The sequence below is a fragment of the Salvelinus fontinalis genome, chromosome 12, assembly GCF_029448725.1.
Source record: "Salvelinus fontinalis isolate EN_2023a chromosome 12, ASM2944872v1, whole genome shotgun sequence".
Lineage (NCBI taxonomy): Eukaryota > Metazoa > Chordata > Actinopteri > Salmoniformes > Salmonidae > Salvelinus > Salvelinus fontinalis.
In genome coordinates, this window is record NC_074676.1 from 59,547,215 (window position 1) to 59,573,178 (window position 25,964).

At 49.0% G+C, this 25,964-nt stretch overlaps 1 protein-coding gene across 1 annotated transcript in view; it reads right to left on the reverse strand.

Annotated features, from left to right (window-relative positions):
* The window catches only part of LOC129867656 (mitochondrial import receptor subunit TOM70-like), a 63,386-nt gene extending 43,115 nt beyond the window's left edge, over positions 1–20,271 (reverse strand). Inside the window, exons 1-5 of the mRNA XM_055941233.1 lie at positions 19,792–20,271; positions 7,107–7,280; positions 5,962–6,088; positions 5,135–5,244; positions 2,169–2,317 (exon numbers count right to left, since the gene is read on the reverse strand). Of these exons, the coding sequence (XP_055797208.1) occupies positions 2,169–2,317; positions 5,135–5,244; positions 5,962–6,088; positions 7,107–7,280; positions 19,792–20,025 (794 nt within the window). The 5' untranslated portion in view covers positions 20,026–20,271. The remainder of the gene's footprint in view (positions 1–2,168; positions 2,318–5,134; positions 5,245–5,961; positions 6,089–7,106; positions 7,281–19,791) is intronic.
* Between the last annotated feature and the right edge of the window lie 5,693 nt (positions 20,272–25,964).

Here is a 25,964-nt window from a genome sequence, read left to right on the forward strand (position 1 = left end):
CTGCTTGGCCTTCAGATAACCAGAACTATGGACAGGACAGAGGTCAGAGGTTAAGGACAGGGTTAATGTACTGCTTGGCCTTCAGGTAACCAGGGCTATGGACAGGACAAAGGTTAAGGACAGGGTTAATGTACTGCTTGGCCTTCAGATAACCAGAACTATGGACAGGACAGAGGTCAGAGGTTAAGGACAGGGTTAATGTACTGCTTGGCCTTCAGGTAACCAGAACTATGGACAGGACAAAGGTTAAGGACAGGGTTAATGTACTGCTTGGCCTTCAGATAACCAGAACTATGGACAGGACAAAGGTTAAGGACAGGGTTAATGTACTGCTTGGCCTTCAGATAACCAGAACTATGGACAGGACAGAGGTCAGAGGTTAAGGACAGGGTTAATGTACTGCTTAAACTTCAGATAACCAGAACTATGGACAGGACAAAGGTTAAGGACAGGGTTAATGTACTGCTTGGCCTTCAGATAACCAGAACTATGTTGAACCCTGGTACAGACACCAGTTCAGTATGTTGAACCCCGGGCCAGACACTAGTTCAGTATGTTGAACCCCGGTCCAGACACTAGTTCAGTATGTTGAACCCCGGTCCAGACACTAGTTCAGTATGTTGAACCCCGGTCCAGACACTAGTTCAGTATGTTGAACCCCGGTCCAGACACTAGTTCAGTATGTTGAACCCCGGTCCAGACACTAGTTCAGTATGTTGAACCCCGGGCCAGAAACTAGTTCAGTATGTTGAACCCCGGTCCAGACACTAGTTCAGTATGTTGAACCCTGGTCCAGACACTAGTTCAGTATGTTGAACCCTGGTCCAGACACTAGTTCAGTATGTTGAACCCTGGTCCAGACACTAGTTCAGTATGTTGAACCCTGGTCCAGACACTAGTTCAGTATGTTGAACCCTGGTCCAGACACTAGTTCAGTATGTTGAACCCCGGTCCAGACACTAGTTCAGTATGTTGAACCCTGGTCCAGACACTAGTTCAGTATGTTGAACCCTGGTCCAGTATGTTGAACCCTGGTCCAGACACTAGTTCAGTATGTTGAACCCTGGTCCAGTATGTTGAACCCCAGTCCAGACACAAATTCAGTATGTTGAACCCCGGTCCAGACACTAGTTCAGTATGTTGAACCCTGGTCCAGACACTAGTTCAGTATGTTGAACCCTGGTCCAGACACTAGTTCAGTATGTTGAACCCTGGTCCAGTATGTTGAACCCCGGTCCAGACACAAATTCAGTATGTTGAACCCTGGTCCAGACACTAGTTCAGTATGTTGAACCCCGGTCCAGACACTAGTTCCGTATGTTGAACCCTGGTCCAGACACTAGTTCAGTATGTTGAACCCCGGTCCAGACACTAGTTCAGTATGTTGAACCCTGGTCCAGACACTAGTTCAGTATGTTGAACCCCGGTCCAGACACTAGTTCAGTATGTTGAACCCCGGTCCAGACACTAGTTCAGTATGTTGAACCCTGGTCCAGACACTAGTTCAGTATGTTGAACCTCGGTCCAGACACTAGTTCAGTATGTTGAACCCCGGTCCAGACACTAGTTCAGTATGTTGAACCCCGGTCCAGACACTAGTTCAGTATGTTGAACCCCGGTCCAGACACTAGTTCAGTATGTTGAACCCCGGTCCAGACACTAGTTAAGTATGTTGAACCCCGGTCCAGACACTAGTTCAGTATGTTGAACCCCGGTAGACACTAGTTCAGTATGTTGAACCCCGGTAGACACTAGTTCAGTATGTTGAACCCTGGTCCAGACACTAGTTCAGTATGTTGAACCCTGGTCCAGTATGTTGAACCCCGGTCCAGACACAAATTCAGTATGTTGAACCCCGGTCCAGACACTAGTTCAGTATGTTGAACCCCGGTCCAGACACTAGTTCAGTATGTTGAACCCTGGTCCAGACACTAGTTCAGTATGTTGAACCCTGGTCCAGACACTAGTTCAGTATGTTGAACCCTGGTAGACACTAGTTCAGTATGTTGAACCCTGGTACAGACACTAGTTCAGTATGTTGAACCCTGGTACAGACACTATGGCTGTGTTCATAGGGAATAGTGTGCCATTTGGAACGCAAATGTAGTTTTTTTTTTAAAATCCAGAGCAACATACAGGACAGGAAGTGACACAGTGTGACCTCTGACCTTTCTGTGACCTCTGCAGCCTCGCCCTCGTTGTCCTTGTCCTCATCCTTCTTCTCACCCTTCTGGAGCGGTTGGGAGATAATGTCATCGGTGAAAGAGCTGAAGTAGGACTTGATGAACTGAGGAGAAGGCATCAGGGGGTCACGGTTCTGGAGAGAGAGAAGACATGATGAATTGAGGAAGAAGAGAGAGACAGCGAGAAGAGAGCGGAGGGAGAGAGCGGAGGGAGAGAGAGCGAGAAGAGAGAGCGGAGGGAGAGAGAGCGAGAAGAGAGAGCGGAGGGAGAGAGAGCGAGAAGAGAGAGCGGAGGGAGAGAGAGCGAGAAGAGAGAGCGGAGGGAGAGAGAGCGGAGGGAGAGAGAGCGGAGGGAGAGAGAGCGGAGGGAGAGAGAGCGGAGGGAGAGAGAGCGAGAAGAGAGAGCGGAGGGAGAGAGAGCGAGAAGAGAGAGCGGAGGGAGAGAGAGCGAGAAGAGAGAGCGGAGGGAGAGAGAGCGAGAAGAGAGAGCGGAGGGAGAGAGAGCGAGAAGAGAGAGCGGAGGGAGAGAGAGCGAGAAGAGAGAGCGGAGGGAGAGAGAGCGAGAAGAGAGAGCGGAGGGAGAGAGAGCGAGAAGAGAGAGCGGAGGGAGAGAGAGCGAGAAGAGAGAGCGGAGGGAGAGAGAGCGAGAAGAGAGAGCGGAGGGAGAGAGAGCGAGAAGAGAGAGCGGAGGGAGAGAGAGCGGAGGGAGAGAGAGCGGAGGGAGAGAGAGCGGAGGGAGAGAGAGCGAGAAGAGAGAGCGGAGGGAGAGAGAGCGAGAAGAGAGAGCGGAGGGAGAGAGAGCGAGAAGAGAGAGCGGAGGGAGAGAGAGCGAGAAGAGAGAGCGGAGGGAGAGAGAGCGAGAAGAGAGAGCGGAGGGAGAGAGAGCGAGAAGAGAGCGAGAAGAGAGCGGAGGGAGAGAGATAGATGAGAGAGGTAGAGAGAAGAAAGAGGGAGAGACTTGAAAAACTGAGGAGAAATCATCAGGGGCTCACGGTTCTGGAGAGAGAGGGTTTGAGAGAGAGAGGTCATGAGCAGATGAGCTCCTGAATTGTTCAGCAAGTTAACAAAAAGATAGATTTAGGGTTGTATAAACTTGGATGTTTAAAAAAAAAAATAATAATTCAACAAGGACATACAGCATACTACACTCCACATCAAAACTCCAAACCTACAACCTGATTTTGTAAGGATTTTTATTACCAAGGATTCTTACTGCCAAGGACTATCCAGAAAACTTCCTGACAAACCAGCAACCATCAAAAGAAGCATAACAGAAACACGAAAATATCATCCAACCTCGAACTGAGTAAGTAATGTTCAGTCTGAAGCTACTTCGAAAGCCTAGAAGGAAAATAACATTACAATAATCTGTAGCTATTTAACTTTATAAAAAGACTGAATGCTAAGGCTACCATGGTTGCTAGGACAGAACAGACCCGGCTGCAACATGAATTAGCCTTGAGGTGTTAGCCTTGAGGTGTTAGCCTTGAGGTGTTAGCCTTGAGGTGTTAGCCTTGAGGTGTTAGCCTTGAGGTGTTAGCCTTGAGGTGTTAGCCTTGAGGTGTTAGCCTTGAGGTGTTAGCCTTGAGGTGTTAGCCTTGAGGTGTTAGCCTTGAGGTGTTAGCCTTGAGGTGTGAAGCCCCTGAGCCCAACAATGGCAGCAGAGTTCCTCCCCCACCCAAATGCATAGGCCTCTTTGGCAAACTTGCTCCATGGCTGCCTTCTGTGCAGAGGTTACCACAGTACAGTACCCCTGGATATAAAAAATGACAAGGCACGGAAAGAGTACAATGAGAAGCTCCTCATGGACAATCTAGAGACGCTTGTTGCTGACTGCTACAAAAATGGGAACGTAAAGCAACCTAACCTTCCACACGGACGATCCCTGGTCATGGCACACAGCTATACGAGCCAACTACCCCTCTTTTAACCTGTCTGGGAACGGGGTTCCCCTCGCCAAAACTGGCACTGGAAGTGGATTAGTTCCTGGTTGAAGAGCGTTGGTCAGACGGGGGTGGATAGAAGGAAGTGACATCCCTCCTGCGTCTTGTCATGGAGTGGAGGAGCAGGACATCCTGTCAGGATTTTTCATCAGTTCGTTGAATATGACATCATCATTAAAACCTCTACAGGATCTGTGTCCCCCCGTGGGACGGTTGAGCTAACGTGCGCTAATGTGATTAGCATGAGGTTGTAAGTAACAAGAACATTTCCCAGGACATAGACATGTCTTATTTGGGCAGAAAGATTAAATTCTTGTTAATCTAACTGCACTGTCCAATTTACAGTAGCTATTACAGTGAAAACATACCATGCCATTGTTTGAGGAGAGTGAAGAGTTATGAAATTAAATGTATTAATAAACCAATTAGGTACATTTGGGCAGACTTGATACATTTTGAACAGAAATTCAATGGTTCATTGGATCAGTCTAAAATCCCTAATCAAGCTAGCCCTGGGGCTCTATTCCCTAACACACCCCCAGGAAAGAAACACAATTAGACCCAATCAAATCATGAGAAAACAAAATATAATTACTTGACACATTGGAAAGAATTAACAAAAAAACAGAGCAAACCAGAATGCTATTTGGCCCTAAACAGAAAGTACACAGTGGCAGAATACCTGACCACTGTGACTGACCCAAACTTAAGGAAAGCTTTGACTATGTACAGACTCAGTGAGCATAGCCTTGCTATTGAGAGTGGCTGACATAGCCTGTCTTCTCTTGAGAGCCAGATCTGCCTATGTGCCCACTGCCCACAAAATGAGGTGGAAACTGAGCTGCACTTCCTAACCTCCTGCCAAATGTGTGACCATATTAGAGACATATTTCCCACAGATTACACAAATTACACAGACCCACAGAGAAGGAGAACCTTTCAGAGCAGTTAAAACCCAACATTACACCTTCAGTAAGGAGCAGCAAGAGAACTGGGACATCCTCTCACCCTGTATTGGTCTTTGGCCTTCTCCTTCCCCAGCAGTTTGAGGACTTTGTCTGCTAGCAGCATACTCTGCTGGTTCTGGAAGGCCTCCAGGATACACACTGCCGTCACATCTACAGGAGGGGGGAGGGGGGAGAGGGAAGGAAGGAATATATGGGGGTTCCCTTGTTACTTGACCTGCTGTGGTATCATGTGCCGTTAAACGTCAATCATTGATCACGTTCCAACTGGCACTCTGTTCCCTATATAAAGCACATTTGACCAGGGACCACACGGCTCAACTGTAGTGCACTATTAGGGAATAGGGCTCTGGTCTAAAGTAGTGCACTATTAGGGAATAGGGCTCTGGTCTATAGTAGTGCACTATTAGGGAATAGGGCTCTGGTCTATAGTAGTGCACTATACAGGGAATAGAGCTCTGGTCTATAGTAGTGTACTATATAGGGAATAGGGCTCTGGTCTACAGTAGTGCACTACATAGGGAATAGGGCTCTGGTCTATAGTAGTGCACTATTAGGGAATAGGGCTCTGGTCTACAGTAGTGCACTACATAGGGAATAGGGCTCTGGTCTATAGTAGTGCACTATTAGGGAATAGGGCTCTGGTCTATAGTAGTGCACTATTAGGGAATAGGGCTCTGGTCTATAGTAGTGCACTATATAGGGAATAGGGCTCTGGTCTATAGTAGTGCACTATATAGGGAATAAGGCTCTGGTCTAAAGTAGTGCACTATATAGGGAATAGGGCTCTGGTCTATAGTAGTGCACTATATAGGGAATAGGGCTCTGGTCTATAGTCTCCAGTGTGTGTGTGTGTGTGTGTGTGTGTACCTTCCAGGCATTCCTTCTTGTTGTCCAGTCTCTCCAGGGCCTTGGCCCTCCTGAACAGAGCCTTGATGTAGCGTGGGTTAATCACTACAGCCTGGGTACAGTCCTGTACCACCTCTGTCCACTTCATCTGGAAACAGACATAGTTCATGTTAACACACACAGGGACACATGCATTCAACAGTTATAAACTATAAACCAGTGGTGGCTGGTGACACGTGAAAACCAGAGGATGGGCTCATAGTCTGGTGGAACTGAAACGGCCTCAAACACACGATGGTCTGGTTGAACTGAAACGGCCTCAAACACACGATGGTCTGGTGGAACTGAAACGGCCTCAAACACACGATGGTCTGGTTGAACTGAAGGCCTCAAACACACGATGGTCTGGTTGAACTGAAACGGCCTCAAACACACGATGGTCTGGTTTCACTGAAACGGCCTCAAACACACGATGATCTGGTTTCACTGAAACGGCCTCAAACACACGATGGTCTGGTTTCACTGAAACGGCCTCAAACACACGATGGTCTGGTTGAACTGAAACGGCCTCAAACACACGATGGTCTGGTTGAACTGAAACGGCCTCAAACACACGATGGTCTGGTTGAACTGCAGGCCTCAAACACACGATGGTCTGGTTGAACTGAAGGCCTCAAACACACGATGATCTGGTTTCACTGAAACGGCCTCAAACACACGATGGTCTGGTGGAACTGAAACGGCCTCAAACACACGATGGTCTGGTTGAACTGAAACGGCCTCAAACACACGATGGTCTGGTGGAACTGAAACGGCCTCAAACACACGATGGTCTGGTGGAACTGAAACGGCCTCAAACACACGATGATCTGGTTTCACTGAAACGGCCTCAAACACACGATGGTCTGGTTGAACTGAAACGGCCTCAAACACACGATGGTCTGGTTGAACTGAAACGGCCTCAAACACACGATGGTCTGGTGGAACTGAAACGGCCTCAAACACACGATGGTCTGGTTTCAATGTGTTTGATACCATTCCATCAATTCCATTCTAGCTATTAATATGAGCTGTCCTCCTCTCACCAGCCTCCACTGTTATAAACCCAGAGGAACACATACAGAGCATCATAATGAATGGTTGCCACGGTGATAGTTGCCACTAACCTGCTGTTCGTAGGCAGCAGCTCTGTTCTGGTAGAAGGTGGACAGGTCTGTCTGGTTCTCTCTAGGACACAGACCGATGGCCTCTGTGTAACACTGGATGGCCTGCTCATACTTCCCAGCCTTGAAGTACTTGTTGCCCTTGTTCTTAGCACCCTGGGCCCGGTCCAGAGGACTCTACAGGATGGAAGGGAGAGACAGAGTTAGTAGCACCCTGGGCCCGGTCCAGAGGACTCTACAGGATGGAAGGGAGAGAGACAGAGTTAGTAGCACCCTGGGCCCGGTCCAGAGGACTCTACAGGATGGAAAGGAGAGACAGAGTTAGTAGCACCCTGGGCCCGGTCCAGAGGACTCTACAGGATGGAAGGGAGAGACAGAGTTAGTAACACCCTGGGCCCGGTCCAGAGGACTCTACAGGATGGAAAGGAGAGACAGAGTTAGTAGCACCCTGGGCCCGGTCCAGAGGACTCTACAGGATGGAAGGGAGAGACAGAGTTAGTAGCACCCTGGGCCCGGTCCAGAGGACTCTACAGGATGGAAGTGAGAGAGACAGAGTTAGTAGCACCCTGGGCCCGGTCCAGAGGACTCTACAGGATGGAAGGGAGAGAGACAGAGTTAGTAGCACCCTGGGCCCGGTCCAGAGGACTCTACAGGATGGAAGGGAGAGAGACAGAGTTAGTAGCACCCTGGGCCCGGTCCAGAGGACTCTACAGGATGGAAGGGAGAGAGACAGAGTTAGTAGCACCCTGGGCCCGGTCCAGAGGACTCTACAGGATGGAAGGGAGAGAGACAGAGTTAGTATCACCCTGGGCCCGGTCCAGAGGACTCTACAGGATGGAAGGGAGAGAGACAGAGTTAGTAACACCCTGGGCCCGGTCCAGAGGACTCTACAGGATGGAAGGGAGAGACAGAGTTAGTAGCACCCTGGGCCCGGTCCAGAGGACTCTACAGGATGGAAGTGAGAGAGACAGAGTTAGTAGCACCCTGGGCCCGGTCCAGAGGACTCTACAGGATGGAAGTGAGAGAGACAGAGTTAGTAGCACCCTGGGCCCGGTCCAGAGGACTCTACAGGATGGAAGTGAGAGAGACAGAGTTAGTAGCACCCTGGGCCCGGTCCAGAGGACTCTACAGGATGGAAGTGAGAGAGACAGAGTTAGTAGCACCCTGGGCCCGGTCCAGAGGACTCTACAGGATGGAAGTGAGAGAGACAGAGTTAGTAGCACCCTGGGCCCGGTCCAGAGGACTCTACAGGATGGAAGGGAGAGAGACAGAGTTAGTAGCACCCTGGGCCCGGTCCAGAGGACTCTACAGGATGGAAGGGAGAGAGACAGAGTTAGTAACACCCTGGGCCCGGTCCAGAGGACTCTACAGGATGGAAGGGAGAGACAGAGTTAGTAGCACCCTGGGCCCGGTCCAGAGGACTCTACAGGATGGAAGTGAGAGAGACAGAGTTAGTAGCACCCTGGGCCCGGTCCAGAGGACTCTACAGGATGGAAGTGAGAGAGACAGAGTTAGTAGCACCCTGGGCCCGGTCCAGAGGACTCTACAGGATGGAAGGGAGAGAGACAGAGTTAGTAGCACCCTGGGCCCGGTCCAGAGGACTCTACAGGATGGAAGTGAGAGAGACAGAGTTAGTAGCACCCTGGGCCCGGTCCAGAGGACTCTACAGGATGGAAGGGAGAGACAGAGTTAGTAGCACCCTGGGCCCGGTCCAGAGGACTCTACAGGATGGAAGGGAGAGAGACAGAGTTAGTAGCACCCTGGGCCCGGTCCAGAGGACTCTACAGGATGGAAGGGAGAGAGACAGAGTTAGTAGCACCCTGGGCCCGGTCCAGAGGACTCTACAGGATGGAAGTGAGAGAGACAGAGTTAGTAGCACCCTGGGCCCGGTCCAGAGGACTCTACAGGATGGAAGGGAGAGAGACAGAGTTAGTAACACCCTGGGCCCGGTCCAGAGGACTCTACAGGATGGAAGGGAGAGACAGAGTTAGTAGCACCCTGGGCCCGGTCCAGAGGACTCTACAGGATGGAAGGGAGAGAGACAGAGTTAGTAGCACCCTGGGCCCGGTCCAGAGGACTCTACAGGATGGAAGTGAGAGAGACAGAGTTAGTAGCACCCTGGGCCCGGTCCAGAGGACTCTACAGGATGGAAGTGAGAGAGACAGAGTTAGTAGCACCCTGGGCCCGGTCCAGAGGACTCTACAGGATGGAAGTGAGAGAGACAGAGTTAGTAGCACCCTGGGCCCGGTCCAGAGGACTCTACAGGATGGAAGTGAGAGAGACAGAGTTAGTAGCACCCTGGGCCCGGTCCAGAGGACTCTACAGGATGGAAGGGAGAGAGACAGAGTTAGTAGCACCCTGGGCCCGGTCCAGAGGACTCTACAGGATGGAAGTGAGAGAGACAGAGTTAGTAGCACCCTGGGCCCGGTCCAGAGGACTCTACAGGATGGAAGGGAGAGAGACAGAGTTAGTAACACCCTGGGCCCGGTCCAGAGGACTCTACAGGATGGAAGGGAGAGAGACAGAGTTAGTAGCACCCTGGGCCCGGTCCAGAGGACTCTACAGGATGGAAGTGAGAGAGACAGAGTTAGTAGCACCCTGGGCCCGGTCCAGAGGACTCTACAGGATGGAAGGGAGAGACAGAGTTAGTAGCACCCTGGGCCCGGTCCAGAGGACTCTACAGGATGGAAGGGAGAGAGACAGAGTTAGTAGTACCCTGGGCCCGGTCCAGAGGACTCTACAGGATGGAAGTGAGAGAGACAGAGTTAGTATCACCCTGGGCCCGGTCCAGAGGACTCTACAGGATGGAAGGGAGAGAGACAGAGTTAGTAGCACCCTGGGCCCGGTCCAGAGGACTCTACAGGATGGAAGGGAGAGAGACAGAGTTAGTAACACCCTGGACCCGGTCCAGAGGACTCTACAGGATGGAAGGGAGAGAGACAGAGTTAGTAGCACCCTGGGCCCGGTCCAGAGGACTCTACAGGATGGAAGGGAGAGAGACAGAGTTAGTAGTACCCTGGGCCCGGTCCAGAGGACTCTACAGGATGGAAGTGAGAGAGACAGAGTTAGTAACACCCTGGGCCCGGTCCAGAGGACTCTACAGGATGGAAGTGAGAGAGACAGAGTTAGTAGCACCCTGGGCCCGGTCCAGAGGACTCTACAGGATGGAAGGGAGAGAGACAGAGTTAGTAGCACCCTGGGCCCGGTCCAGAGGACTCTACAGGATGGAAGGGAGAGAGACAGAGTTAGTAACACCCTGGGCCCGGTCCAGAGGACTCTACAGGATGGAAGGGAGAGAGACAGAGTTAGTAACACCCTGGGCCCGGTCCAGAGGACTCTACAGGATGGAAGGGAGAGAGACAGAGTTAGTAACACCCTGGGCCCGGTCCAGAGGACTCTACAGGATGGAAGGGAGAGAGACAGAGTTAGTAGCACCCTGGGCCCGGTCCAGAGGACTCTACAGGATGGAAGGGAGAGAGACAGAGTTAGTAGCACCCTGGGCCCGGTCCAGAGGACTCTACAGGATGGAAGTGAGAGAGACAGAGTTAGTAGCACCCTGGGCCCGGTCCAGAGGACTCTACAGGATGGAAGGGAGAGACAGAGTTAGTAGCACCCTGGGCCCGGTCCAGAGGACTCTACAGGATGGAAGGGAGAGAGACAGAGTTAGTAGCACCCTGGGCCCGGTCCAGAGGACTCTACAGGATGGAAGGGAGAGACAGAGTTAGTAGCACCCTGGGCCCGGTCCAGAGGACTCTACAGGATGGAAGGGAGAGAGACAGAGTTAGTAGCACCCTGGGCCCGGTCCAGAGGACTCTACAGGATGGAAGTGAGAGAGACAGAGTTAGTAGCACCCTGGGCCCGGTCCAGAGGACTCTACAGGATGGAAGGGAGAGAGACAGAGTTAGTAGCACCCTGGGCCCGGTCCAGAGGACTCTACAGGATGGAAGTGAGAGAGACAGAGTTAGTAGCACCCTGGGCCCGGTCCAGAGGACTCTACAGGATGGAAGGGAGAGAGACAGAGTTAGTAACACCCTGGGCCCGGTCCAGAGGACTCTACAGGATGGAAAGGAGAGAGACAGAGTTAGTAGCACCCTGGGCCCGGTCCAGAGGACTCTACAGGATGGAAGGGAGAGAGACAGAGTTAGTAGCACCCTGGGCCCGGTCCAGAGGACTCTACAGGATGGAAGTGAGAGAGACAGAGTTAGTAGCACCCTGGGCCCGGTCCAGAGGACTCTACAGGATGGAAGTGAGAGAGACAGAGTTAGTAGCACCCTGGGCCCGGTCCAGAGGACTCTACAGGATGGAAGGGAGAGAGACAGAGTTAGTAGCACCCTGGGCCCGGTCCAGAGGACTCTACAGGATGGAAGGGAGAGAGACAGAGTTAGTATCACCCTGGGCCCGGTCCAGAGGACTCTACAGGATGGAAGGGAGAGAGACAGAGTTAGTAGCACCCTGGGCCCGGTCCAGAGGACTCTACAGGATGGAAGTGAGAGAGACAGAGTTAGTAGCACCCTGGGCCCGGTCCAGAGGACTCTACAGGATGGAAGGGAGAGAGACAGAGTTAGTAACACCCTGGGCCCGGTCCAGAGGACTCTACAGGATGGAAGGGAGAGACAGAGTTAGTAGCACCCTGGGCCCGGTCCAGAGGACTCTACAGGATGGAAGGGAGAGAGACAGAGTTAGTAGCACCCTGGGCCCGGTCCAGAGGACTCTACAGGATGGAAGTGAGAGAGACAGAGTTAGTAGCACCCTGGGCCCGGTCCAGAGGACTCTACAGGATGGAAGTGAGAGAGACAGAGTTAGTAGCACCCTGGGCCCGGTCCAGAGGACTCTACAGGATGGAAGTGAGAGAGACAGAGTTAGTAGCACCCTGGGCCCGGTCCAGAGGACTCTACAGGATGGAAGTGAGAGAGACAGAGTTAGTAGCACCCTGGGCCCGGTCCAGAGGACTCTACAGGATGGAAGGGAGAGAGACAGAGTTAGTAGCACCCTGGGCCCGGTCCAGAGGACTCTACAGGATGGAAGTGAGAGAGACAGAGTTAGTAGCACCCTGGGCCCGGTCCAGAGGACTCTACAGGATGGAAGGGAGAGAGACAGAGTTAGTAACACCCTGGGCCCGGTCCAGAGGACTCTACAGGATGGAAGTGAGAGAGACAGAGTTAGTAACACCCTGGGCCTGGTCCAGAGGACTCTACAGGATGGAAGGGAGAGAGACAGAGTTAGTAGCACCCTGGGCCCGGTCCAGAGGACTCTACAGGATGGAAGGGAGAGAGACAGAGTTAGTAACACCCTGGGCCCGGTCCAGAGGACTCTACAGGATGGAAGGGAGAGAGACAGAGTTAGTAGCACCCTGGGCCCGGTCCAGAGGACTCTACAGGATGGAAGTGAGAGAGACAGAGTTAGTAGCACCCTGGGCCCGGTCCAGAGGACTCTACAGGATGGAAGGGAGAGACAGAGTTAGTAGCACCCTGGGCCCGGTCCAGAGGACTCTACAGGATGGAAGGGAGAGAGACAGAGTTAGTAGTACCCTGGGCCCGGTCCAGAGGACTCTACAGGATGGAAGTGAGAGAGACAGAGTTAGTATCACCCTGGGCCCGGTCCAGAGGACTCTACAGGATGGAAGGGAGAGAGACAGAGTTAGTAGCACCCTGGGCCCGGTCCAGAGGACTCTACAGGATGGAAGGGAGAGAGACAGAGTTAGTAGCACCCTGGGCCCGGTCCAGAGGACTCTACAGGATGGAAGGGAGAGAGACAGAGTTAGTAGTACCCTGGGCCCGGTCCAGAGGACTCTACAGGATGGAAAGGAGAGAGACAGAGTTAGTAGCACCCTGGGCCCGGTCCAGAGGACTCTACAGGATGGAAGTGAGAGAGACAGAGTTAGTAGCACCCTGGACCCGGTCCAGAGGACTCTACAGGATGGAAGGGAGAGAGACAGAGTTAGTAGCACCCTGGGCCCGGTCCAGAGGACTCTACAGGATGGAAGTGAGAGAGACAGAGTTAGTAGCACCCTGGACCCGGTCCAGAGGACTCTACAGGATGGAAGGGAGAGAGACAGAGTTAGTAGCACCCTGGGCCCGGTCCAGAGGACTCTACAGGATGGAAGGGAGAGACACAGAGTTAGTAGCACCCTGGGCCCGGTCCAGAGGACTCTACAGGATGGAAGTGAGAGAGACAGAGTTAGTAGCACCCTGGGCCCGGTCCAGAGGACTCTACAGGATGGAAGTGAGAGAGACAGAGTTAGTGGTGAAACACATGAGAACAAAAAGGATTGCCATGTTGTATTGTTATTTGATGGCCACATTGTTTCCACAGCAATTAAATGAAAAGCACAACTATGTGGATGGCTGTGAGGCATGTTCTGATTCACAACTCGGTTACTAGGTTACCATAACTAGGTTACCATTACCATCTACAATGAGTGGACAAAATATTAAGAACACCTGCTCTTTCCATTACAGACTGACCCGATGAATCCATGCAAAAGCTATGATCCCTTAATGATGTCTCTTGTTAAATCCAATTTGATCAGTGTAGATGAAGTGGAAGAGACAAGTTAACTTATGGCTGGGGGCAGTATTGAGTAGCTTGGATGAATAAGGTGCCCAGAGTAAACTGCCTGCTACTCAGGCCCAGAAGCTAAGATATGCATAGTTTTAGTAGATTTGGATAGAAAACACTCTGAAGTTTCTAAAACTGTTTGAATGATGTCTGTGAGTATAACATAACTCATATGGCAGGCAAAAACCTGAGAAAAAAATCCAACCAGGAAGTGGGAAATCTGAGGTTTGCCGTTTTCAACCAAGCCCCTATTGAATTCACAGTGGGATATGGATGAGTTTGCACTTCCTACGGCTTCCACTAGATGTCAACAGTCTGTAGAACCTTGTCTGATGCCTCTACTGTGAAGTGGGGCCGAAGGAGACAGGAATTAGTCAGGTCTATCATGACCTGACCATGCTCTGACCATGAGCTGACCATGCTCTGACCATGCGCGTTCACATGAGAGGGAGCTCTGTTCCATCGCACATCTGAAGTCAATGTAATTCTCCGGTTGGAACGTTACTGAAGAGTTATGTTAACAACATTCTAAAGATTGATTCAATACATCGTTTGACATGTTTCTACTGATTGTTACGGAACTTTTTGACATTTCGTCTGCTTTTAGTGAACGCGCTTCCTGACTTTGGATTTGTTTACCAAACTGACTTGCCTAGTCAAATAAAGCTTAAATAGATTTACCCTACAGCCTACAGTAACAAACTAATTCAAATATATACCTAAAACATTCATAAACACAACCAAAATATATATTTTTTGCAATAGCATACAGCGCCTTCGGAAAGCATTCAGACCTCTTGACTTGTTCCACATTGTTACATTACAGACGTATTATAAAACTGATTAAATAAAAACAACTCCACACACAATACCCCATAAGGACAAAGAAAAACAGGTTTAAAAAATAAAAAACTGAAATACAATAATGAAAACCTGCTCCAGAGCGCTCAGGACCTCAGACTGGGGCGAAGGTTCACCTTCCAACAGGACAATGACCCTAAGCACACAGCCAAGACAACGCAGGAGCGATCTCGGGACAAGTCTCTGAATGTCCTTTAGTGGACCTGCCAGAGCCCAGACTTGAACCCGATCGAACATCTCTGGAGAGACCTGAAAATATCTGTGCAGCGACGCTCCCCATCCAACCTGACAGAGCTTGAGAGGATCTGCGTAGAATAATGGGATAAACTCCCCAAATGCAGATGTACCAAGCCTGTAGAGTCATAACCAAGAAGACTCGAGGCTGTAATCACTGCTGAAGGTGCTTCAACAGAGTGCTGAGAAAAGGGTCTGAATACTTATGTAAATGGTAATTTTACAGTCTCCTAACCAATTGTGCTATTATGTGTTCTTTTTCGCGATATTTGTAAATGATTTTGTACATAATGTTTCTGCAACTGTATCTTAGGCCGAAAAGAGCTTCTAGATATCAGGACAGTGATCCCTCACCTCGGATTAGACAGAGATTTCTTCAACAACAACAACAACATCAACAACCACAACAACAGCAACAACATCAACAACAACATCATCAACAACGACAACAACATCAACAACCACAACAACAGCAACAACATCAACAACAACAACCACAACAACAACCACAACAACAACCACAACGACAACAACATCAACAGCAACAATAACAACCACAACAACAACCACAACAACATCAACAACAACAACAACGACAACAACATCAACAACCACAACAACAACAACCACAACAACATCAACAACATCAACAACATCAACAACCACAACAACATCAACAACCACAACAACATCAACAACCACAACAACAACATCAACAACCACAACAACGACAACAACATCAACAACCACAACAACAACAACAACAACCACAACAACAACCACAACATCAACAACAACAACAACGACAACAACATCAACAACCACAACAACAACAACCACAACAACAACAACCACAACAACAACAACAACCACAACAACAACAACCACAACAACAACAACCACAACAACAACAACCACAACAACATCAACAACCACAACAACATCAACAACAACATCAACAACAACAACAACCACAACAACATCAACAACCACAACATCAACAACCACAACAACATCAACAACCACAACAACATCAACAACCACAACAACATCAACAACCACAACATCAACAACCACAACATCAACAACCACAACATCCACAACAACATCAACAACCACAACAACATCAACAACCACAACAACATCAACAACCACAACAACATCAACAACCACAACAACATCAACAACCACAACAACATCAACAACCACAACATCATCAACAACAACAACATCAACAACCACAACATCAACAACAACAGGCAGGACTCACAGGTTATTCTCTAAAGGAAGCGACGCAGAGGAAGAAGAGCCGGATGCCTCGTACCGGATCCGCAGAAGGCAACTAGGAAAGCTGCCGTTACTGTAAATATTACTCGCCAACGTGCAATCATTGGACAATAAATTAGACGAGGTACGATCACGAATATCCTACCAAAGGGACATCAAAAACTGTAATATCCTATGTTTCACGGAACCGTGGCTGAATGACGACATGGATATTCAGCTAGCGGGATATTCAGCTAGCGGGATACACGCTGCACCGGCAGGATAGAACAGCACACTCAGGTAAGACGAGGGGGGTGAGGGCGGTCTGTGTATATTTGTAAACAACAGCTGGTGCACGAAATCTAAAGAAGTCTCTAGATTTTGCTCGCCTGAAGTAGAGTATATTGTGATAAACTGCAGGCCACACTAGTTGCCTAGTTTTCAGCTATACTTTTCGTGGCTGTTTATTTACCACCACAGACGGATGCTGGCACTAAGACCGCACTCATTCAGCTGTATAAGGAAATAAGCAAACAGGAAACCACTCACCCAGAGGCAGCGCTCCTAGTGGCTGGAGATTTTAATGCAGGGAAACTTAAATCAGTTCTACCAAATCTCTATCTACATGTTAAATGTGCAACCAGAGGGAAGAAATTCTAGATCACCTCTACTCCACACACAGAGATGTGTACAGAGCTCTCCCTCGCCCTCCATTTGGTAAATCCGACCACAACTCTATCCTCCTGATTCCTGCTTACAAGCATAAATTAAAGCAGGAAGCACCAGTGACTCGGTCTATAAAAAAGTGGTCAGATGAAGCAGATGCTAAACTACAGGACTGTTTTGCTATTACAGACTGGAATATGTTCCGGGATTCCTCCACTGGCATTGAGGAGTACACCACATCAGTCACTGGCTTTATCAATATGTGCATTGAGGACGTCGTCCCCACAGTGACTGTATGTACATACCCCAACCAGAAGCCATGGATTACAGGCAACATTCACACTGAGTTAAAGGGTAGAGCTGCCGCTTTCAAGGAGCGGGACTCTAACACGGAAGCTTACAAGAAATCCCGCTATGCCCTGCGACGAACCATCAAACAGGCAAAGCGTCAATACAGGGATAAGATTGAATCATACTACACCAAATGGTTACCCGGACTATCTGCATTGTGTCCCACCACTCGCCAACCCCTCTTTTTACGCAACTGCTACTCTCTGTTCATCATATATGCATAGTCACTTTAACCATACCCACATGTACATACTACCTCAATCAGCCTGACTAACCAGTGTCTGTATATAGCCTTGCTACTGTTATTTTCAAATGTCTTTTTACTGTTGTTTTATTTCTTTACTTACCTACACACACTTTTTTTTCTTCGCACTATTGGTTAGAGCCTGTAAGTAAGCATTTCACTGTAAGGTCTACAGCTGTTGTATTCGGCGCACGTGACAAATAAACTTTGATTTGATTTCAGTTCGATTTATTTTAATGAATTAGCAAACTTTTTTTTTTTTTTTTACTTTGTCATTATGGGGTATTGTGATGTCATTATGGGGTATTGTGATGTCATTATGGGGTATTGTGATGTCATTATGGGGTATTGTGATGTCATTATGGGGTATTGTGATGTCATTATGGGGTATTGTGATGTCATTATGGGGTATTGTGTGTAGACTGATGAGGGGAAAAATGATTTAATACATTTTAGAATAAGGCGGTAACGTAAAAAAAAAAATGAGGAAAAAGTCAAAGGGTCTGAATACTTTCCGAAAACACTGTATTTATTCCACTGTTATAATGCATTGGTTCAGAACAACTAGATGCCGAGCAGGTCAATTCTACAAAGACCCAGCAACAACAAAAAAGGACCATACGCATTTCAGAACAACAAACCAATGTTCATCTCCCAGGACAAATGAGATATTAAATAGCTAGCTAAATGACCATGAATGTTTCATGTGTATTTGACATTCCCCTAAATTAATACAGTTGGTTCACAGTTGACATGTTAGTCATTTAGCAGAAGAGCTTCTCCAGTATACATCTTATATATAGTTTTCACATACAAACTTGATCTGTCCGAACTCGCAAAAATAACATGGTCACTGTGGTAGAACGTTTATATTGATTATATTAACCTGACTATCCACAATAAATCGCATTGTGTAACCGTACTCAACTCTTCCTATTTCGCAACAAAGCATCCTCACTCATGCTTGCCGAACTTCCCTCGTGAAACTGACCGTCCTACCGATCCTCGACTTCGGCGATGTCATTTACAAAATAGCCTCCAACACTCTACTCAACAAATTGGATGCAGTCTAGGGTTAGGGTTAGGGCTAACCCATCCGTTTTGTCACCAAAGCCCCATACACTACCCACCACTGCGACCTGTACACTCTCGTTGGCTGGCCCTCACTTCATACTCGTCGCCAAACCCACTGGCTCCAGGTCATCTACAAGTCTCTGCTAGTGTATAACTTTACGGCGTCCCCTCGCCCCGACCCGGGCGCGAACCAGGGACCCTCTGCACACAACAACTGACACCCACGAAGCGTCGTTACCCATCGCTCCACAAAAGCCGCGGCCCTCGCAGAGCAATGGGAAACCCTACTTCAAGTCTCAGAGCAAGTGACGTAACCGATTGAAACGCTACTAGCGCGTACCCGCTAACTAGCTAGCAATTTCACATCCGTTACACTAGGTAAAGCCCCGCCTTATCTCAGCTCACTGGTCACCATAGTAGCACCCACCCGTAGCACGCGCTCCAGTAGGTATTTCTCACTGGTCACCCCCAAAGCCAATTCCTCTTTTGGCCGCCTTTCCTTACAGTTCTCTGCTGCCAATGACTGGAACGAACTGCAAAAATCACTGAAGCTGGAGACTCATATCTCCCTCACTAGCTTTAAGCACCAGCTGTCAGAGCAGCTCACAGATCACTGCACCTGTACACGGCCCACCTGTAAACAGCCCATCCAACTACCTCATCCTCATACTGTATTTATTTATCTTGCTCCTTTGCACCCCAGTATCTCTACTTGCACATTCATCTTCTGCACATCTATCACTCCAGTGTTTAATTGGTATATTTTAATTACTTCACCGTCATGGCCTCTTTATTGCCTTACCTCCCTTATCCTACCTCATTTGCACACACTGTATATAGATTCTTCTACTGTATTATTGACTGTACGTTGTTTTACTCCATGTGTAACTCTGTGTTGTTGTATGTCTCGTACTGCTTTGCTTTATCTTCTCCAGGTCGCAGTTGTAAATGAGAACTTGTTCTCAACTACCTGGTTAAATAAAGGTGGGAAAATTAGAAGAAAAAAAGTGGCTAACCATGAACGGTTGGGGTCGGTAACTTCTGGCAAGATAACTAGCCAACAGTAACAAAGCTAGTTTGGCAACTCACCTAACCTAAATGTTTAGCCCGTCCCCGTTTTAAGCGAACTAGTTAGTTAAGTTGGCTAAAAAAGTCCATGTTTTTGTTCATACCACGCTGAATACTGCTGTGGATAGCAACGGTAATACATGTCTATGGCCAAATTTCTATGGCCACATTTCTAGCTAGTTAACGTTAGCTAAATGAGTAACCTGAATTGTAAACGTTACCAGCCAACCACTAAATGCAGGTGCGACCTGTGTCCTTGAATGTATTTCGGTATTGATAAAACCGTACTCCAGACAAAATGGATTTAGTGTTATCGTTCCCCTGTACCCCGCCAGAGTGATATCTAGGAGTGGTTGAGGTTCATACCATGTCCTCCTGCTCACAACGGGCTCCTTCTTGGCCCTGGACCGGGGTAGCGCTACCTTCTGGAGTTGTCCGTTCCCCGTTGCTTTTCCCCGGTGTGTTCTTCGTCTTGTTTCGTTTCCACAGGTAAACGGCTCCTACACCCAACACTATGGGTGTTCCGACCAGCAGGGCCAGCTGCCAGCGGGGGAAAGCGCTCCCGGAGTGCGGCTCGACAGGCTTTGAAGCGGCCATCATCCACCATATAATGGACAGAAGCGAGCTAGTTAACCCAACCACAAAGTCAAAATTGGCTATATATCGTTTATTTTTAAGAATTCCCTTTTTGGTCTTAATTTAAGGTTAGGCATAAGGTCAGCAGTGTGGTTTGGTTTAAAAGCACATTTAAGGATATACCTTGTAGAAATAGGCTCGTTTTGGCCATAATAATGACTTTATGGCTGTGGTAACTAGTGACGCCCCACTGCCTCCAGCACCCACTCGGTGTCGGCGAGGTAACAGCGGAATCCTGGGATACTGGCGGGCGCTGTGTAAATACAACCAGGGCGGGGAACTCTTTACTTCCGGACTACACGGACGACTACAACATTACACGGAGTGCAATGACCCCATCTAGTGTATGTATTAAATAATGCAAGGCTTAAAACGTTGATTTCAGTAAACCTACTTTTGAGTGTTATCAAAGACGTTGGGATTGGGATTGTGTATTTTAGATATTTTAGATTGTGTGTTTATAGATGTTATGAGAGTATTCTAGTGCTTTGCCATTACCTGATACTGTTTCTACACTATTTTCAAAATGAACATTGTATTACCAGTATGTTTATGTTTAACACAAATAATGGACATTCTCTGTATTTGATGACCAGGATGTGCTATCATGTGATCCCAGAGTGTGTGGCATGGCCTAGTTTCGATCTATCCCGGGTCACATTCCTGTGTGTAGCAGCCTGGTGCTGCCTTCCTGCCTGGTTGGACTGGTCTGGGAGGGCAACCGGCCCAACCACTCGATCAGATCTCTGCCCTCAGGGCCATAAAGGCACTAGCCTGCTTGATGGCAGCACTAGCCTGCCATCAAGTCAACAGGGGCTGTGTCCTAAATGGCACCCTATTCCCTATATAGTGCACTACTTTAGACCAGGGCCCTATTCCCTATATAGTGCACTACTTTAGACCAGGGCCCTATATAGAGAATAGACAGGGTGTTACTTCAGACACACCCAGGGTCTATATACCCATGTGAGAGACGCAGACTCGGTCTCAACCTTCAAGTCTTTACTGAAGACTTATCTCTTCAGTAGGTCATATGATTGAGTGTAGTCTGGCCCAGGAGTGTGAAGGTGAACGGAAAGGCTCTGGAGCAACGAACCGCCCTTGCTGTCTCTCCAGGGCCGGTTCCCCTCTCTCCACTGGGATTCTCTGCCTCTAACCCTGTTACTGGGGCTGAGTCACTGGCTTGCTGGTGCTCTTTCATGCCGTCCCTAGGAGGGGTGCGTCACTTGAGTGGGTTGAGTTACTGACGTGAACTTCCTGTCTGGGTTGGCGCCCCCCCTTGGTTGTGCTGTGGTGGAGACCTTTGTGGGCTATACTCGGCCTTGTCTCAGGATTGTAAGTTGGTGGTTGAGGATATCCCTCTAGTGGTGTGGGGGCTGTGCTTTGGCAGAGTGGGTGGGGTTATATCCTTCCTGTTTGGCCCTGTCCGGGGGTTTCTTCGGATGGGGCCACAGTGTCTCCTGACCGCTCCTGTCTCAGCCTCCAGTATTTATGCTGCAGTAGTTTATTTGTCGGGGGGCTAGGGTCAGTTGGTTATACCTGGAGTACTTCTCCTGTCTTATCCAGTGTCCTGTGTGAATTTAAGTATGCTCTCTCTAATTCTCTCGTTCTCTCTTTCTCTCTGAGAACCTGAGCCCTAGGACCATACGTCAGGACTACCGGGCATGCTGACACCTTGCTGTCCCCAGTCCGCCCGGCCTTGCTGCTATTCCAGTTTCAACTGTTTCTGCCTGCGGTTACGAAACCCCTACCTGTCCCAGACCTGCTGTTTTCAACTCTTAATGATCGGCTATGAAAAGCCAACTGAGATTTATTCCTGATTATTATTTGACCATGCTTGTCATTTATGAACATTTTGAAAATCTTGGCTCTCTCTAATTTTCTCCTTCTCTCTTTCTCTCGGAGGACCTGAGCCCTAGGACCATACGTCGGGACTACCGGCCGTGGTGACTCCTTGCTGCCCCCAGTCCGCCTGGCCTTGCTGCTATTCCAGTTTCAACTCTTCTGCCTGCGGTTATGGAACCCCTACCTGTCCCAGACCTGCTGTTTTCAACTCTTAATGATCGGCTATGAAAAGCCAACTGAGATTTATTCCTGATTATTATTTGACCATGCTTGTCATTTATGAACATTTTGAAAATCTTGGCTCTCTCTAATTTTCTCCTTCTCTCTTTCTTTCTCTCGGAGGACCTGGGCCCTAGGACCATGCGTCGGGACTGCCGCCCGTGGTGACTCCTTGCTGTCCCCAGTCCGCCTGGCCTTGCTGCTATTCCAGTTTCAGCTGTTCTGCCTGCGGTTATGGAACCGCCACCTGTCCCAGACCTGTTGTTTTTCAACTCTTAATGATCAGCTATGAAAAGCCAACTGAAAATTATTCATGATTATTATTTGACCATGCTTGTCACTTATGAACATTTTTGAACATCTTGGCATAGTTCTGTTATAATCTCCACCCGGCACAGCCAGAAGAGGACTGGCCACCCCTCATAGCCTGGTTCCTCTCTAGGTTTCTTCCTAGGTTTTGGCCTTTCTAGGGAGTTTTTCCTAGCCACCGTGCTTCTACACCTGCATTCTAGCTGTTTGGGGTTTTAGGCTGGGTTTCTGTACAGCACTTCGAGATATTATCTGATGTACGAAGGGCTATATAAAATAAAATTGATTGATAGAGCTATATAGAGAATAGACAGGGTGTTTCTCCAGACACACCCAGGGTCTATAGAGCTATATAGAGAATAGGGTGTTTCTCCAGACACACCCAGGGTCTATAGAGCTATATAGAGAATAGACAGGGTGTTACTTCAGACACACCCAGGGTCTATAGAGCTATATAGAGAATAGGGTGTTTCTCCAGACACACCCAGGGTCTATAGAGCTATATAGAGAATAGGGTGTTTCTCCAGACACACCCAGGGTCTATAGAGCTATATAGAGAATAGGGTGTTTCTCCAGACACACCCAGGGTCTATAGAGCTATATAGAGGGTAGGGTGTTACTTCAGACACACCCAGGGTCTATAGAGCTATATAGAGAATAGACAGGGTGTTTCTCCAGACACACCCAGGGTCTATAGAGCTACGCTACAGGTCAAAAGTTTGGGGTCACTTAGAAATGTCTTTGTTTTTGAAAGAAAAGCACTTTTTTTTTGGTCCATTAAAATAACATCAAAACACCAGTCTCAACGTCAACAGTGAAGAGGCGACTCCGGGATGCTGGCCTTCTAGGCAGAGTTACTCTGTCCAGTCTCAACGTCAACAGTGAAGAGGTGACTCCTGGATGCTGGCCTTCTAGGCAGAGTTCCTCTGTCCAGTCTCAACGTCAACAGTGAAGACGTGACTCCGGGATGCTGGCCTTCTAGGCAGAGTTCCTCTGTCCAGTCTCAACGTCAACAGTGAAGAGGCGACTCTGGGATGCTGGCCTTCTAGGCAGAGTTCCTCTGTCCAGTCTCAACGTCAACAGTGAAGAGGCGACTCCGGGATGCTGGCCTTCTAGGCAGAGTTCCTCTGTCCAGTCTCAACGTCAACAGTGAAGAGGCGACTCCGGGATGCTGGCCTTCTAGGCAGAGTTCCTCTGTCCAGTCTCAACGTCAACAGTGAAGAGGCGACTCCGGGATGCTGGCCTTCTAGGCAGAGTTCCTCTGTCCAGTCTCAACGTCAACAGTGAAGAGGCGACTCCGGGATGCTGGCCTTCTAGGCAGAGTTCCTCTGTCCAGTGTCTGTGTTCTTTTGCCCATCTTAATCTGTTATTTTTATTGGCCAGTCTGAGATATGGCTTTTTCTTTGGAACTCTGCCTAGAAGGCCAGCATCCCGGAGTCGGCTCTTCACTGTTGATGTTGAGACTGGACTTGAGGAGCTCTGCCTGGAAGGCCAGCATCCCGGAGTCACCTCTTCACTGTTGACGTTGAGACTGGTGTTTTGCAGGTACTATTTAATAAAGTTGCCAGTTGAGGACTTGTGAGGCGTCTGTTTCTCAAACTAGACACTAATGTACTAGTGCTCTTGCTCAGTTGTGCACCGTTAGAGCCAGTTTGTGCCTTCGTTTCTCAGAACAAGAATAGACTGACGAGTTTCAGAAGAAAGTTCTTTGTTTCTGGCCATTTTGAGCAGGTAAAATCGAACCAACAAATGCTGATACTCAATTTGTCTAAAGAAGGCCAGTTTTATTGCTTCTTTAATCAGCACAAGTTTTCAGCTGTGGTAACATAATTGCAAAATGGTTTTCTAATGATCAGTTAGCCTTTTAAAATGATAAACTTGGATTAGCTAACACAACGTGCCAATTGGAACACAGGAGTGATGGTTGCTGATAATGGGCCTCTGTACACCTATGAAGATATTCCATAAAAAATCAGCCGTTTCCAGCTACAATAGTAATTTACAACATTAACAATGTCTACACTGTATTTCTGATCAATTTGATGTTATTTTAATGGACAAAAAAATTTGCTTTTCTTTAAAAACAAAGACTTATCCAAGTGGCCCCAAACTTTTGAACAGTAGTGTATATAGAGAATAGACAGGGTGTTTCTTCAGACACACCCAGGGTCTATATAGCTCTGGCCAAATGTAGTGTACTATGTAGGGAATAGGGAGACATTTTGGACAAGAACTGTGATGCTCCCATACCACCTTTCAGAAATAAAAATCCACCTTACCGGCAGTTTATACTATAAAAGCGGCACTCACCTAACCACGCTAGCCTCACCTAGCCTCACCTAGTCTCACCTAGCCTCACCTAACCACGCTAGTTACGCTAGCCTCACCTAGCCTCACCTAACCACGCTAGCCTCACCTAGCCTCACCTAGCCTCACCTAACCACGCTAGTTACGCTAGCCTCACCTAGCCTCACCTAACCACGCTAGTTACGCTAGCCCCACCTAGCCACGCTAGCCTCACCTAACCACGCTAGCCACGCTAGCCTCACCTAACCACGCTAGCCTTACCTAACCACGCTAGTTACGCTAGCCTCACCTAGCCTCACCTAGCCTCACCTAACCACGCTAGTTACGCTAGCCTCACCTAGCCTCACCTAGCCTCACCTAACCACGCTAGTTACGCTAGCCTCACCTAGCCTCACCTAACCACGCTAGTTACGCTAGCCTCACCTAGCCTCACCTAACCACGCTAGTTACGCTAGCCCCACCTAGCCACACTAGCCTCACCTAACCATGCTAGCCTTACCTAACCACGCTAGTTACGCTAGCCCCACCTAACCACGCTAGCCTCACCTAGCCTCACCTAACCACGCTAGTTACGCTAGCCTCACCTAGCCTCACCTAACCACGCTAGTTACGCTAGCCCCACCTAGCCACGCTAGCCTCACCTAACCACGCTAGCCTTACCTAACCACGCTAGTTACGCTAGCCTCACCTAGCCTCACCTAACCACGCTAGTTACGCTAGCCTCACCTAGCCTCACCTAGCCTCACCTAACCACGCTAGTTACGCTAGCCTCACCTAGCCTCACCTAGCCTCACCTAACCACGCTAGTTACGCTAGCCTCACCTAGCCTCACCTAACCACGCTAGTTACGCTAGCCCCACCTAGCCACGCTAGCCTCACCTAACCACGCTAGCCTTACCTAACCACGCTAGTTACGCTAGCCCCACCTAACCACGCTAGCCTCACCTAGCCTCACCTAACCACGCTAGTTACGCTAGCCTCACCTAGCCTCACCTAACCACGCTAGTTACGCTAGCCCCACCTAGCCACGCTAGCCTCACCTAGCCTCACCTAACCACGCTAGTTACGCTAGCCTCACCTAGCCTCACCTAACCACGCTAGTTACGCTAGCCCCACCTAGCCACGCTAGCCTCACCTAACCACGCTAGCCACGCTAGCCTCACCTAACCACGCTAGCCACGCTAGCCTTACCTAACCACGCTAGCCTCACCTAACCACGCCAG